The 14,537-nt window shown below is 40.4% G+C and overlaps 1 protein-coding gene across 4 annotated transcripts in view; it reads right to left on the bottom strand.

The window, feature by feature from the left end:
• Positions 1 to 14,537, bottom strand: part of TENM1 (teneurin transmembrane protein 1) — a 796,361-nt gene that overhangs the window by 95,010 nt on the left and 686,814 nt on the right. For all 4 annotated transcript variants that reach the window (XM_040467962.1, XM_040467961.1, XM_040467964.1 and 1 more), the window contains 2 exons: positions 9,958 to 9,978; positions 4,813 to 5,045 (listed from right to left, as the gene is read on the bottom strand). In XM_040467962.1, coding sequence (XP_040323896.1) covers positions 4,813 to 5,045; positions 9,958 to 9,978 — 254 coding nt within the window. The remainder of the gene's footprint in view (positions 1 to 4,812; positions 5,046 to 9,957; positions 9,979 to 14,537) is intronic.

The raw sequence follows: 14,537 nt of genomic DNA on the forward strand, positions 1-14,537 counted from the left end.
CTGGAAGCTGCTAAGATTTAAGGATCATTTCCCTCCTAGGGAATGTTCAGGAACTGTTTGCACTCATCTGGATATTGCCGAAACCCCGCTGAGTTCTGAGGTCAGTTTGCTTAAAGATGCACATGGAAACAGAGATAGAATCCATGGTGAGGTCCAAGAGAACCAAATTAAGTCATCGATTAATGTCATCATGTCCAGCCACTCCTTCACCCTCTGTATCTACTTAAGAAAATAATTGTATTCAGCTTGTCACAAATTTTATTTTATATTTCCACCTAGTACCATTTCACATTCTGCTTAAGTACTTGGTCATCTATTACATGACTCATTAGTTTGAGTTCTCTGTAGAATTAAAGAAAGTTGCAGTAAAAATAATAAATGGAACCTAAGTTTCAACTACATCATCCATGCATGTTTTAAAAGCATCTTTCAAAGTCAATTCAAACTTATATACAATGCCAGGGATTAGCATGCCATCAGCCTCTTTGCTAAACTTTTTCCCTTGCCCCATTACACTGAAGTATTGATGAGCAAAATGGCAAATGTTTCTCTTTATTGGGATTCAACTCAAAGTGCATAAAACTGGATCAGATAAAGACTTATTCCCAGGAGAAGTACCCAGGGGCTATCTTATATGAAATTCTATTCACGGAGACTTTCATTTTTCCTTTAAATACAATTTGTAGTTACCAGGTGCAATCAAGAAATTTAATAAAGTTAAGGTTTCCTGCCTCCATCCCTAAAGAACAAGTTGGTGAAGTTCTTAACTGCAGAATCTTCCAAAGAGATGTAACAAGGTTTCCTGAAGATTTACCTGAATAATTACTTTTATAGGGTATGTAAATGCTGTGTGGTGCACTATGAGTGCAACACTAGGCCAGAAAAAAACCCAGAGAAATAGTTTTAATAGGAAAAGGAAACTAGACTAAAAGTCATTTATCTTGCAAATAAAAACATCTTATTCCTTTTGACTATGTATGTGTCATTAGGTTAAGAAGCATCTTCCAATATTTCCTACCCTCCCAGGGAAGCCAGAAGAGATCATGAATTTTAGCTGGAAGACAGGCAGTGAGATATAGTGGAGGCATCACAGGCTTCTTTTTTTCCATCATGGTTTTGAATTCCAGTGTTATCTGTAAACTGTGAACTTGGGCAAATTTCTTAACCTATCCGAGTCTCTGTTTCCTTATCTATAACACTGGGGGTAATGTGATTTACCCTGTACATCATTGTGAAAGACTAGAGATTGTAAAATACATGGCACAATCTAAGTTATAGTTATGGCTATTTCAATGCATTAGAGATGGGAGGGAGATCATCCCACACCCTCAAGCTTACAGTTGAGGCATCTCAGCACCCAGTGTTTAAATGACTAGTCCAGTGTAACAGAACTAGTCAACGGCATCATCAGGTCTATTTTAGTGTTCAGGGAAATGAAACCACAGCGAGGCCCAGTGACTTACACAGGGTCATCCAGAGAAACACTGGCATTACATGGATTGAACAAGAAAGTGTAGCTTCCCTAACCTGGCATTCGTCACAGTTTGCTGCCATTTCTCGGAAAAAAAAAAAAAAATTCCCATGGCTTGTGACCTTTTACCTTTTGCTGACTGGTTTTTAATCCCATTTCATAATTTATTCCGACGTTAGGACGAATGATCTCAAAAGCAAATTTCATTTCATCCTATTTTTAGAATAGATTCAGAAAATAAATGAACTGTCTTGCAGATTAACATTTATTTGACTTACCTTGCATAATTAAGGACATGTTGGAGAGCCTGCCTATAATTGCAATATGTTGCTTGTTAAAGTCTTAGAGCAAGCTCTCTTTCCTAACCTAGAAATTGTACTCCCTAGATGTACATTTCCATTTTCTACTGATCTACAGCTTTTCTTTATTAGCTTCTAGGTAGAGAGAAAAAATCAAACTTCTCCTTAAAGAAATCCATTAAACATTTGCTGTCTTCTATGGGGGAAGTAAGAAGGAGCTGAGGTGCATGGTAGTTATAAAGAAAAAAACAAACAAATTGGTCTTTCTTGAGAGATCAAGAACCTGCAGGAGAACCTCAAAGACATCATTAGCAATTAGCAATACTCTCCCCTCAATTTGCACACTGTGCTTTAATGACTTCTTGCATGATTTTTCCTTCTTCTACAGAAGTCTATGAAACTGCCCTGCAGCATTCCATATAATGAGAATCTCACTTCTGATTCACTGCCAGTGGTGAGTGCTGTCTATATTCAGCAAGGAGATAGGTGCCCCAGCTAGGCATCTAAGTGTCCCGACCAGCAATTTCAAGAGCAACTGATGTCTGGACACAGGTTCTGCCATCTGAGTGATTTTGCAGATCTCTAACAGGGTCTTCAGATACTGTTAACATGGCTGAAGAAGACATGGTGGATACTTAGTGTGAGCCACACAGTCTCCTCCTTTCAATATCCTCATTCACTCACTGGCCCAGAGCAGATGTTGTCAACATCAGCTTCAGTATGTTAGGTGAAAGCTGTCTCCGATGGATTAGACATTTAGCTCTCTGAAGCCTGAGCCAGATGTTCTTAGGGCCACTGCCCGCTTTGGGATGAATAAAGTGTACTGGATTATTATAAAGGGCACTCTTGGATAGAAAGACAAGTAAATCAAGCCAAAGAAAAATGTACTACTAGCTACAAGAAGAAGAAAAACTTAGTTTAATATTATCTTTAATAGATATATAAATTTTGGCACTCTCATTACTGATGCTTTAAGAGTTCATGTAAATCTTGTTCATCAGGACTCTATTATTGCTGCTTTCCAAGCAAAGAAAAAAAAAAAACCCTGCAGTGAACCAATTATTTGTTCTATTTGAAAAAGCTGAGATATTCATCCTTTATGTGGCAGGTTGAATGTGGTAGGTGAGATGAGTGGTTTTTATTCAAGCGGCAACTCAGGAGGATGTCAATTTCAGGCACAATACAAGCTTGATTCGTCCCTGTTTCTTATGCAGAAATCCTTATAATATCTGCATGAGTTTTAAATCTGTGTAAAAGGTGGGACCCAGCCTGATATATTTCCTTGAAAGATGAGCTGATTATATGTTGCACCTGAGTTATGCATTCACTCATCAAGTATTTATTGTGGACCTACTATGTGTAAGGAATGAGAGCTGGCACAAGAGAAGAAAGAAATATTTTAAAAACACTTTACCATGATATTTGGGTGGGGGGCTTATATTCCCTTTGAGAAAAAAAGGCCACATTCTTAAAGCACAACTGAAATTCCTTTTAGGAATATTTGGTATAGATAAGAGCTACCTAACTGATCAATTACACGACGAGCACATATGTGGATCCCACACTGTATAAGACATTGCTGAGGAAGTGGGGAAGATGCAAAAAAAAAAAAAAATTAGATGTAGTTTCTCAGCTCTAGTTTACCTCGGTAGTAAAAAACTTCCTCTTCGAGAAAGAACTAGAAAGTAAAAGAAGGCAAAATATAATCAAGTGGTAATTGGGTAGTGTGGACACTGTTAGAAAAATTCAGATTTAATGGACTAGGGTTAGCCAGAGAGGCTTTATGAAAGACATCGGACTTGAATATGGCCTTGAAAAAAAGGGAAGGCTTTAAACTCTGATTATAGTTGGAATTTAATCCCCATATGGCAAATGTCAAATGGCTAAAGAGTAACCTCTTAAAATTTGAAATAATAAGCGACCATCTAACAAATGAAACAAATTGACCTCACTATATTTTTTGCCATGGAAAGATGTTCATAATATATTAAGTGTGTGAAAAGAAGATTATAGAACAGCATTCTATACAATGAATCCATTACTAGAAAAAAAATATGCATTTTCTATGATATGCCTAGAAAAAAGTCTAGAAGGATATATGCGTGCGCGCGCGCACACACACACACACACCATTGTGGATAAGGAACAGAGAATAATGATTAAATAATTAAGGAGATTGGGTGGATGATATAGGGTAACAGATTTAAAGGTGACTATCCTTCAGCTTAGTGGCCTAAGATGGAAATATGATCCAAGTCTATAAAATCATGATGCTGATTGAGAGAACGCAGATTTATTCACAAGTCTCAGGCAACAGAATTGAGGATTGGCTTTGGAAGACTGAGAAGTAAATTTAGTACAAACAAAAGTAAGGCTGAACTCCCACAGAAGGCAAAAAAAAAAAAAAAACAAAAAAAAAAAAAAAAAAAAAAACCAAAAAAAAAAAAAGAAAGAAAGAAAGAAAAAAGAAAAGAGAAAAGAAAAGAGAAATGAAAAAAACTGGAATTTGCTACCCTAGGGAGGACATAAAGTGAAAGTACAAATAGCTTCAAGAATGATTTAGATAAAGTAATGGAAGAAAGGTTCGTTAATTCTTAGTTAAGCAAGAGCCAGGAATGTCCAGACTCTGTGAGATATTCAAGGTATTTCACAGGGGTAGAAAGAAGGTGAGCACAGACCTGATCCCAACCAGGACAGGCCAGGAGTTAACCCTTCAGTTTTTGGACTGCTGGGAATTTCCAGGAAGTTGTCTCTGGGGAGAGGGTGGGTGTACAGGAGGCACTCAGAGGGCTCTGGGAAATAATTATTTATCAACCAGAAAAGAAGCATTTCAACATTTTAGTAACACTAATGACAATACGAATGCTTATTAGCTAAAAATTAGTCCTGACCATGCCTGTCTTCTGGGATGGACTTCAGAGACCATGTGTGCCAGAGGCAATATTGAGATAGATGGACTATAGTATGGCAACAGTCTTAGGATTTTGTGAGATCAAATGAAATTGTTAGATGAACAAAAGATTTTTTTTTTTTTTTTTTTACCTCGAGGGCTGTTCAGTGAAGCTTCCGATGCTCTCCCGCCATCTCCACAGTGACTCTGGTCAAAGGGAAGGCACTGATCACCTGTCCCCGCCACCACTTCAAAATTCTTGGAAAGATCTTTTGTTTCCACAAGAGATTTTAACTTGTAGACTTTTCGAGTGTTGGTGTCTGATAGATAAAGTGATTCAGACACAGGGTCCATAGCCAGGTAGTATTTGTGGGCAGGACTTGTGCTAAGGAAGAGAAAAGCAAAGTTATTCAAAGTAGTTTGTTCACTATACATCCCCTGGGGTCTGCCTTTTGTCACAGATGGAAAATTCTCTTAGGAGATGGCAAAAAAAAAGACCCGAAAGGGATCTTTCTCATGTACTGAGGGGATGGATGCTACTTTGTTTTTCTAGTAATGCGTCTGAGTATTTAACACCTCAGTGTGTACTGCCAACCTGTAATGAAGCTGCTATTTCAATACCATCCATATGGGGGGCAGAGAAAGAAGCAGAAGAGAGAAAATCCCAGGAAATGATTTTTGCCATCAATGTCTTTCATACCCAGTTCTCCAATTACCTACTAGATGACTGCCCGGATGGCTCACAGTCACCTCAAACTCAACAAATCCCAAACAGAAGTTCTTGTCTTCCTGCCTTCCCCATCCTTCAGAATCTTACTTCTTCTCCAGGGTTCCTGCCTCCCTGGGGGCCCCGCCAGCCTCCAGGCTCCTGTTGTAAACTGAAAGGCAGGTACAAAGATGGAGGAGTCTGGTGTGTGGGGGGTGGGGGCTGTGCTAGAGATAACATTCCCAAACTTTTCCATTCCGAGCTTCCATTTTTTAGCTGACCACCACACTTTTCTAATCCATTTTGTCTTATTTCAGGGCATAACAGAACTGATTATATATGACCTTTTTTTTTTTCAGTTATAATCACAATCAGCCATACCTTTTAAAGGTGACACTAAAGTTACCTTGATCAGATTTTGGTATTCCTGAAACTCTTCAATTACATATTCGCATGGAATCTCTTGTGACATTTTTATCTGCATACATGGCTGAGCTCATTAATTAATTTTGATTCTTCCTAATCCCATTTTTTTATGGCTGTAGCAACATTGGTTTGAGGGATATTTTCCTTGATCCTAACGTTTGTTGGACCCCATCTTTAAGAACGTTAAAAGCTTGTTAACATTCCTTGGGGTGGTATGCAAGCCTTTCTGCACTTAGTAAATCCTCACATGCCTTTTAAGGCTTTACTCAGGCATCATTTCCTGAAGAAAGCCTTCCCTAAATCTCCAGTCTGGGTTATCTGCATTGCACTTACCTCTATTCTGGAGATTACATATCATATTAATTTTTGTATCTGTATCCCCCAATAAACCATGTGAGCTTGGAGGAAAGCAACCTGTCTTATCTCTGATGTGCTCACAGCCCAGAACTCTGCCCCACACCCAGCTGTCTAAGCCAGGTGCCATTCTTTACTCCTCCTGTCATTCTCCACATCCAGTAAAACATCCTGCGTTTAAAAATTCTACCTCCTAAACTCTTCTCCAATCTGCCCACTTCTCTTTATCTCCACGGTCATTACTCTAAGCCTCTCGTATCTTCTCTGAACTCTTTGCTTAGTACCATTTCTGTATGATGTGGTTGTTCATTAATTAAGAAGTATTTACTAAGTACACTAATGTGCCTTGGAACTGTGCTATCGTCTGGAGACCTACTTGTGTGCATGATACAGTCCCTTTCATTGTGAAATTCATGGTCCAAGGGGGGAGTCAGATCGGTAAACCGGGAATGACTGTCAAGTGCGGCAACAGAAGTAAAGGGGGAAAGACGTGAGCAGAGAAAAGGTACGTGTGACCTAGCAGCACCTATCACATTCTATTAGCATTATTTTTATAGATAAACTGAAGTCCATACTTGATTCAGATTTCCTTAGTTTTTATCTAATGCCTTTTGGTGTGTTCCAGTATTCCATCTAGGATACCAAATCATATATAGTCATCATGTCTCCTTAGGCTCCTCTGGGCTGTGACAGTTTCTCAGACTTTCCTTGTTTCTGATAACCTTAACAGTTTTAAGGAGTATTGGCCAGGTATGTTGTAGGATGTCCTCTACTGGAATGTGTCTAATGTTTTTCTCCTGGTTAGACAGGGGTTATGGGTTTGGGGGATGAAGACCATAGGGGTAAAGTGCCATTCGCATGACTTGTGACTGTTGATGTTGACCTTGATCACCTGGCTGAGGTAGTGTAAAATTATTCTTTCTCTTCCACTTTCCATACTGTGCTCTTTGGAAGGAAGTCACTCTGTGAAGGCAACACTTGAGGGGTAGGGAGTTATACTCCACCTCCTTGAAGGTGAAGTGTCTACATAAATGATTTGAAATTCTTCTGCACGAGAGCTTGATCTCTTCTCCTCTATTATGGATTCAACCGTTAATTTATATCAGTAGGGACACATGGATATTTGTTTCATACCGTGCATGAAAACTCCATGCTACTTTATTTTGTTGCTCAAATTGTTATGGCATTGGCCATTGTGAACTCTTCCTGTTGTCTCATGAGACCCTTTGACATATGTCCGTCAGTTGGAGGAGTGTTTGTTTCTTGTGCTGTTTTAGCCTTTCTTTACCTTTTGGCACTACAAGATGCTCCAGGCTCATCTTTTATAGTCCCTTCCCCAGCACTGGAATCAATCATTTTGCTAAAGACCCTGGGTTCTTTCTATCAGAGAATGGTACTGGAAACCAAGATGTGAGTGCTGGGTGTAAGCACTATTTTTTTCACATCTCTTTTTCCAACTACACTGTAAGCTCTTTACAGGCAGGAACCATATTCATCCCTCTGTCTTCCGTGCCAACAGAGTGTCTGACAGGATTGATGTTCAGTTACTGCTGAACTAAAGTGTAGGACATGAAACTAACTAAAACATGCAAGTGTTCAGGTCTTGGCCACTTAGCCCAGCAAAACGGCAGGGAAAGGGCCATCAGAGTAATTAAGTTGCCCTTAAGGACTGGTACATTTCTGATTGTATTCATAATTATATTTGCCCTGTAAGCATATTTATGTATGTTAATGATGGTAAAGGCTAGCAAATACTGATTTGAGACCCAGTTTATAGTTTGAATTGGAAAAAAATCAGATCCATTAGGAATACTTGATTTTTTTCTACTTACCTTCACTTCATCAAATAAGAGAATTCAGTAGATTCCAGGGACATCTTCCACCCTGGAACCACCATGACAGCTGCTGTAAATAAACTGTAAAGGGCCCCAACAGACTCCAGAATTGGTTTGGCAGTCATATCAGACAAGGCATCTCTGTAGCAAAGATTGCTTAAATAGGGGTTTGAGTAAAAGTTTTTACATATTTAGTTGAATGTTTGCCTTCAGAATAAAATTTCCTCAGTGCCCTTAGATCTTCCTAGGATAAAAAGGGGGTCGTAACCCTTCCTGAAACAGCCTTCAATATTTTGGTAGCCAGTTTGTGGAAGTTTCAACTGAGCCAGATTAATCATGTTTTGTTTAGGAAAAGTCCATAGGCTATTTTTCCAAGAGAAATGTTATTCGCATAAAAGCACTTTGGAATGCATTACATTCATTTATTATTGAATATCCCCAATGTGCCTGTGAGGGAAGTTAAAATTATCATTCTCCTCCAATCTCAGCTGGGGAAACCCAGACCCAGAGAGGGCTTGCTCAGGGTCACTAACAAGCCTATGCTCTGACCAAGACTAGATTAGATCACATGTGACTGTGTGTACAAAGTGCCTTCAGAATACTTTAGTTCTGAAGGTGGTAAAAAAAAAAAAAAAATCTGTGCTCCTGTCTTCCTCTAACTGAGCAACATATCCTGTTTTGCTCAGCTAGGCTGTTCTAAAATTTTGTGCACTGGCCTTTAGAAAATGGAATAGCCCAACACACAAAATTCAAATCTGATTAATGTTATTTTCTTGACAGGCAACAGTCAGGGAGGTCTCCTATATAGATATGTAATTTCTTGCCATTTCATGCCATTTCCCAAGTGCACTTCAGCTCTTTTTAGATTGGTTTCTTTCCACTTTCTAAAAACATGCCATACCTGAGAAAGAAAACCACTGGACTACATTCCAATTTGTTCTAATCCCTTGTGTCTACGTGCATATTGCAATTTGAGATACGTGGAGATTTCTTTTATGACTTCAGCGTTAGACTTATTGTCACCTTCTGGTTAGTGTTACATTCGAGCAATGCCCTTCAACTTGGCAAAGATCACTTCATTCATGCTAGTTAAAATCGCAGATTGTTAAATGGGCAATTAATGCTTATAATTAATACTGTGCAACGCTTTACTAGTAAGCAATTTGACAACCAACTTAATTTGCTTAAAGAATCAGTTATGCCAAAGTAGCAAGGCTATCTTGTGCACTGGCATTTAGGAAGTGGCATCTCCCAAACGAAACCCAAATTAAAAACCCTATCAGTGCCATTTTGATGACAATTGGCATTCGGAAGTGAACAAATTCAATTTTCTCCTTTGCAATTTCAGGTAATTTAGAACAGTTTTGACAAGTGTAATGCATAAACAAATTGAAGAGAAATATTCATTATGATTAATTTCAGAGCTACGTGCCATTGTTGGTAAATGGTTGGTTTAAAGTTTTTCTATTATTTCTTTTTGGTGGGAAGAAATAGAAATCATGAGGTCACATAAAAGGAGAAAAGAAAAATCTTATTCAAGAAGGTCATCATGGTCACTGTCTCTTAATACACTTGTCAACTATATTTCTGGATCTGGGAAGATTGCTGTATTACCTACCTCTCTTTCTACCTGCAACTTGAAAACATTGAATCTGTTTGAACTTACAGACTCATTTGTGATATCACCTAAGGAAAACATAATGAGACTTAAGGCTTGCTTCCCCATGAAGTACTGAACTGCCAGTTCTCACTTATCTTGTTTTCTTTTCGATAGGGTCTGATCCTCCAGCAAATTCCCACTTAACGGAGCTCTCTTCTTTTGTAAGACTCTTACCTGAATCATAACTTCTAAATTCACTTTCACATCATTCCTTTAACCTCACTTGAAAAGTAAAATCTCCCTGTTAGCACATTATTACGAGGTGGCCTCTTAGGCAAGAAGGGGCATTAGGTAGCTGCCCACGTGATTTACTCACCTATGTCTGGTATCTCTGTTTCTAGGGTGCACAAGGTTATCCATGAGTGGCAAGTAAAAACAAATAGAGAGTCGTCAGTATCATTCAACAAGCCAAATCTAAGCAGACACACCTATTCCTAACCCAGTTTGTGGCTATTAGAGACTCCATAGGGATCATTTCATCAGATGTGCAAGGCAAAGCCTTCCTGGCTTCTCCTCTTAAGATGGTGTCAAGGCGAAGGAAGAGCCTGCTTGGTGGGTGGGCAAAGCTCTAAGGCAGTTTTTTCTCCCTGGACCATCTTCACCAGAATCACTTGGGTTCTTGCTACATGTGCAGTTTCCTGGGCTTCTCCCCACTTGTACTGAATTAGAACCTCGTGGTGGACATGGGGCCTGGGCATTTCATTTTTAACAGACTCAGCTGGTGATTCTGATGCAGGGAAAGGTTTAAGAACCACTGGGCTAGCCTTTGAAGAAGCAGCCACTGCAAAGGGTCAGACCACTGCAGCCTCTGTTCTGAAAGCTACTTTGCCAAAATGGCAAATCAAGCCTTGTGTGCAATGGGCTTCCCAGATCTAGCCCAAAGCCACTTATATGATCTCAGAGATAAGACAGGGACATCTCTTGTGTACGTTAGCACATTACTTAGCAATATTAAAAGACCTGACAAATTAAAAGCGGAAAAGTTTTCTCTTAGACCGTGGCAGAACTGCTGCATCAAAATAGCATCACTAAAACATCATGTACATCAGCTACTAGGGCCTCGTGTCTTCCAATTATCTATACTCCAGCAGGGCAAGCGGGGTAGGCAAAACAGATCTGTCAGGTCAGAAGAAGCAAAACACTTTGGGAGACCCTTACTGGTAAGCCCCTTGGCACATGGTGCTGCCTAGGGTATTTCACTCTGGGACCTGGGATGAGCCTTCTCGCACAGGGGACGCGGTCTGTGTACAGGCCTGACTTTGGGTCACATCTGCCCAGAATTAAAAGGCTATAATCATCTGTGAAACATGGTCATTTTAATTTTAAAATCCTTTTAAACCTGGACCTTCATGTCATCTTAAAAAACATGAAGGTAACACATCTTTTTATCTAAACTAGAAAATGTTCTTATTCTTTGCAATGTCAGGAAAGTGGGGAAGATACAAAATGATTTCATCTGAAGCTATCTGCTCCTACTGATTCAACTCTTTTCAAAGAAAATCTTTCTGGGAATTTCACTAGTTGGGCCACAGGTCAGGATGCACTGACTTTTCTGTTTCCCTGGCCCACCTCAAAAGGGTAGGTATCCTGTGGGTTGACACAAAAGGTCAACAGGGAAGGATGGAGCTCTGATTAGAAACCCGGCCTCGGGCATTTGGACCTCTTTGAGTTTCTTTGTCTCCAGACACTTGCTTGTTTCTGTGGCCTCTAAACGAGCAGGTGAGTGTGCTCGAGGCCGGCTCTAATCACTTCCTGAAGGAAGTCGAGTTGTGAAAGTACTAGAAGGACCTCATTAAAACATGGCTTCATTGACAACAGATTCTCATGGTACAGAACCACTTGTGTGGCTACAAAGCGTTTTGCAATGGTGATGGCAAGGGGTGGGGAGGAGAGTGGTTTGACTTTCTTGCAGCTGCTTCTGATCCTGCCAATAATGTCACTGTGAACGTGGAAAGATGTCGTGTATTATGAAGAGCAGCGTCTCTCATTAACATCCTAGAAGGAGGAAGTGAAAATGATGGAATTTATTTCCAGTGTGTGACCTTGTTCTGTCTCGGGATTACTTTTAGTTAAGGATTTAGGATGGAGCTCCCACCAAAGTCAGTTTGCTGTGTAGCTAGCAACCGATGGCACGCTGAGGTGCCAGTGTGAGCTCTTCGCAAGTGCCCGGGCCCATCAGTGGGCACTGCCGCCTGGCAACTGACTGCCTTGAAGCTTGCCACGAGTTAGGAGGAGGAGAAAGGCGTAGAACTGCCATATCTTTTTGGACCAAGAAATGCTCCCGAGGGTAGGGTCTGTAACTTGATCTTGGATTTTCTCAGGACCGAGATGATTAAAAGGGCCATCTCTTCTTTTTTAATTAAAAAAAAGTTATTGAGATATAATTCACATACCATAAAATTCACCCTTCTAAAAAGTACAATTCAGCAGTTTCTAGTAAACTCAGAGAGTTGTGCCACCATTGCCATCATCCATTCCCAGAACGTTTTCATCACCTCAGGGAGAAAGCCCGTACCCGTTAGCAGTCGATCCCTATTCCCGCCCTGCCCCAGGCCCAGGCTTTCTGTCTAATTTGCTTTCCATCTCTGTGGACTTGCCTATTCTGGGTGGTTCACATAAATGGACCCAGAGCATGTGCCTTTTTGTGTCTGGCTTCTTTCACTTTAGCATAACGTTCGACCTCTTCTTTTTGTACATTAGCGAGGTGGGAGATGGAGAAAGAGAGACTATGCCAACTTGGGAGTTCCTGTCTACTGACCTGGCATCATGGGTTTGCCTGGCCTGCTTTGTGGTGGTTGTAGCACTTTCCTTGTTTTTCATGCTGTTCTCAGCTTCTTCCCTTACACTTAGCCAGAAATATTTGATGTCGAAAAGTGGACTTCCCTCCCTGCTCATGTTTCTGTGGTATCCTTCCTTTGAAGACTGAGTTCCCACTCCTGCCGTTTACTGACTTCTTAGAGCTTCCAACTCCAGCAACCCTCACCTCCCTCGCGCTCTGGCTCTGTCCCTTGCCCTTATCACATCTTACCTGTCGTGTGTTTTAGGGCCCCACTTTCAGCTAGCAGCTCCTTGGAAACCAATCCGACCAATGAATCCATGCCCAAGGGCTAATGATGATTTTCGCTTGGTCATTCTAACAGAGGTTCTTGGGTCGGGGACTCTTAGAGATGCAGTGCCTCACCTCAAAGGACCACATTTCTTAGAGAGGGAATTTGGGCACCATGGAAGGGCAGCGAAGATGTTGCTGGGTACAGTGGAGGGAGCCTACCGCTAATACACAAGCTCACCCTGGAGAGGTAACCACCTATTTCATCCACATGGAGTGTCTCTCTATTTGTTGCTCCAGTGCTTCTGCCAAAGGGATGGGTCTTAGTCATTTCTCAGATATTTTCAGAGCTCTCAAAGACCAGGTTCCATTTGTTCCTTCAGCAGAGTGCTCTACAAGTTCTGCTGCCCCTCTGCACGCTACCCGCCCCTAAATGGGTGCTATTCCAGTTCTACTCAATCCCTAGTCAGTGACAGGAGTCAAGTTCAGGACAATGGAGGAAATACTAACCAGTCACTGTAAAATAAACAGTAAAATCTCAAGAGAAATTTTCATGTCACAATGACACTTGTTGAGTCCAAATTGTCAAGGTACCAGGAAGCATTTGTCAGGCTCTTATTTTCTTCTTTCTTTCATTTTAAGGGAAGGACAAAATAAAGATCTGGAGAATATCAGCATCTTGAACAATAACAGCATGAGGTTTTTATAAAGAATAAATCATACCCAGTCATGCTTAACAGGTTTTCTAATAGAGTTGTGAAATTAGAAGATGAGAGGGGGAGCAAGGGGATATTCCTTTTTGAATTCTTGCAAAGCACTTGATATGGTGCCTCCTAGTTTTACTCATGTAATTATCTGTTAGTTTTAGAAAACTGAAAAGTAGCCCTGAGGCCATAATCCAAGGAAAAAGAAAAGAAGTCACAGTCGGTGAGAAACAGCTGAAGGACTCGAGGATGTTTAGACTGAAGAGAAAGCTCAGAAAGCTGGGATAGCTGTCTTCACACACGTGGAAGCATGTCAGGGAAGAGAGGGAAGAGCTTCCGTGCTGTCTCCAATGCTAGCATTTGCTGCTACTGACTGGATGTTTGATGAAGGTAGATTTCAGTTCGGTATAAGAAAGCATTTTCTAAAAGAGCTCTCCAAAGGTGCAATGGGCTGTCTACGAGGGGTTGTTTAAGGTTCCTGTTACTGAAAGGATCAAACAGAGTAGACACGATCAAATGTCATGCATGCATTGGGTGCCACGTTGCACCATATACTTCCATGGACTTTTCTGACACTAAGCTCACAGATCTGTGATGTCACTTTTGTGTTACCGAATGCAAGACGTGTACGTGTATGCAGTTTTTACCTGAGAAGCGAAGCCACAGAAATAACTAGACCTAAACTATTTCACATGGAAATGAATCTAACTTTAAAAAAATCTTCAGAGAATGTATTTTTGAGACTCTCTTAGATTTAATTACTTACATAATGATCTTATAATTTTCCCTTCTTTATCATCTTACCTCAATTTCCCACTGGAAGGGAACACTAAGATGTGTACGTACGGATGAAATCTGCAGTAAACAGGCAAAGGAGTATTATATACTTCAATAACAAGAAATAATATCGTTGCTCTTGCCATATTGCTAATGATAATGACACAACTGACTTTTCCTTACCCTCCCCATTCAGCCAATGGGGGGGGGGGCAGCTACAGAAAATAAATGATTGGCAACCAATGAAAATGAAATTATTTCTGAAGTCAGATGAAGGAAATTCGATTAGGGAGAGTTAGGATCAGCAGAGCTGAGGAAGGAAAAATCTATAGTCTTCCAATCTTTGCAACGTCAAGGGGCACCTGGAAT

Source organism: Herpailurus yagouaroundi, unplaced genomic scaffold (genome assembly GCF_014898765.1).
Source record: "Herpailurus yagouaroundi ecotype Mexico unplaced genomic scaffold, PumYag 67641, whole genome shotgun sequence".
NCBI classification, from domain to species: domain Eukaryota; kingdom Metazoa; phylum Chordata; class Mammalia; order Carnivora; family Felidae; genus Herpailurus; species Herpailurus yagouaroundi.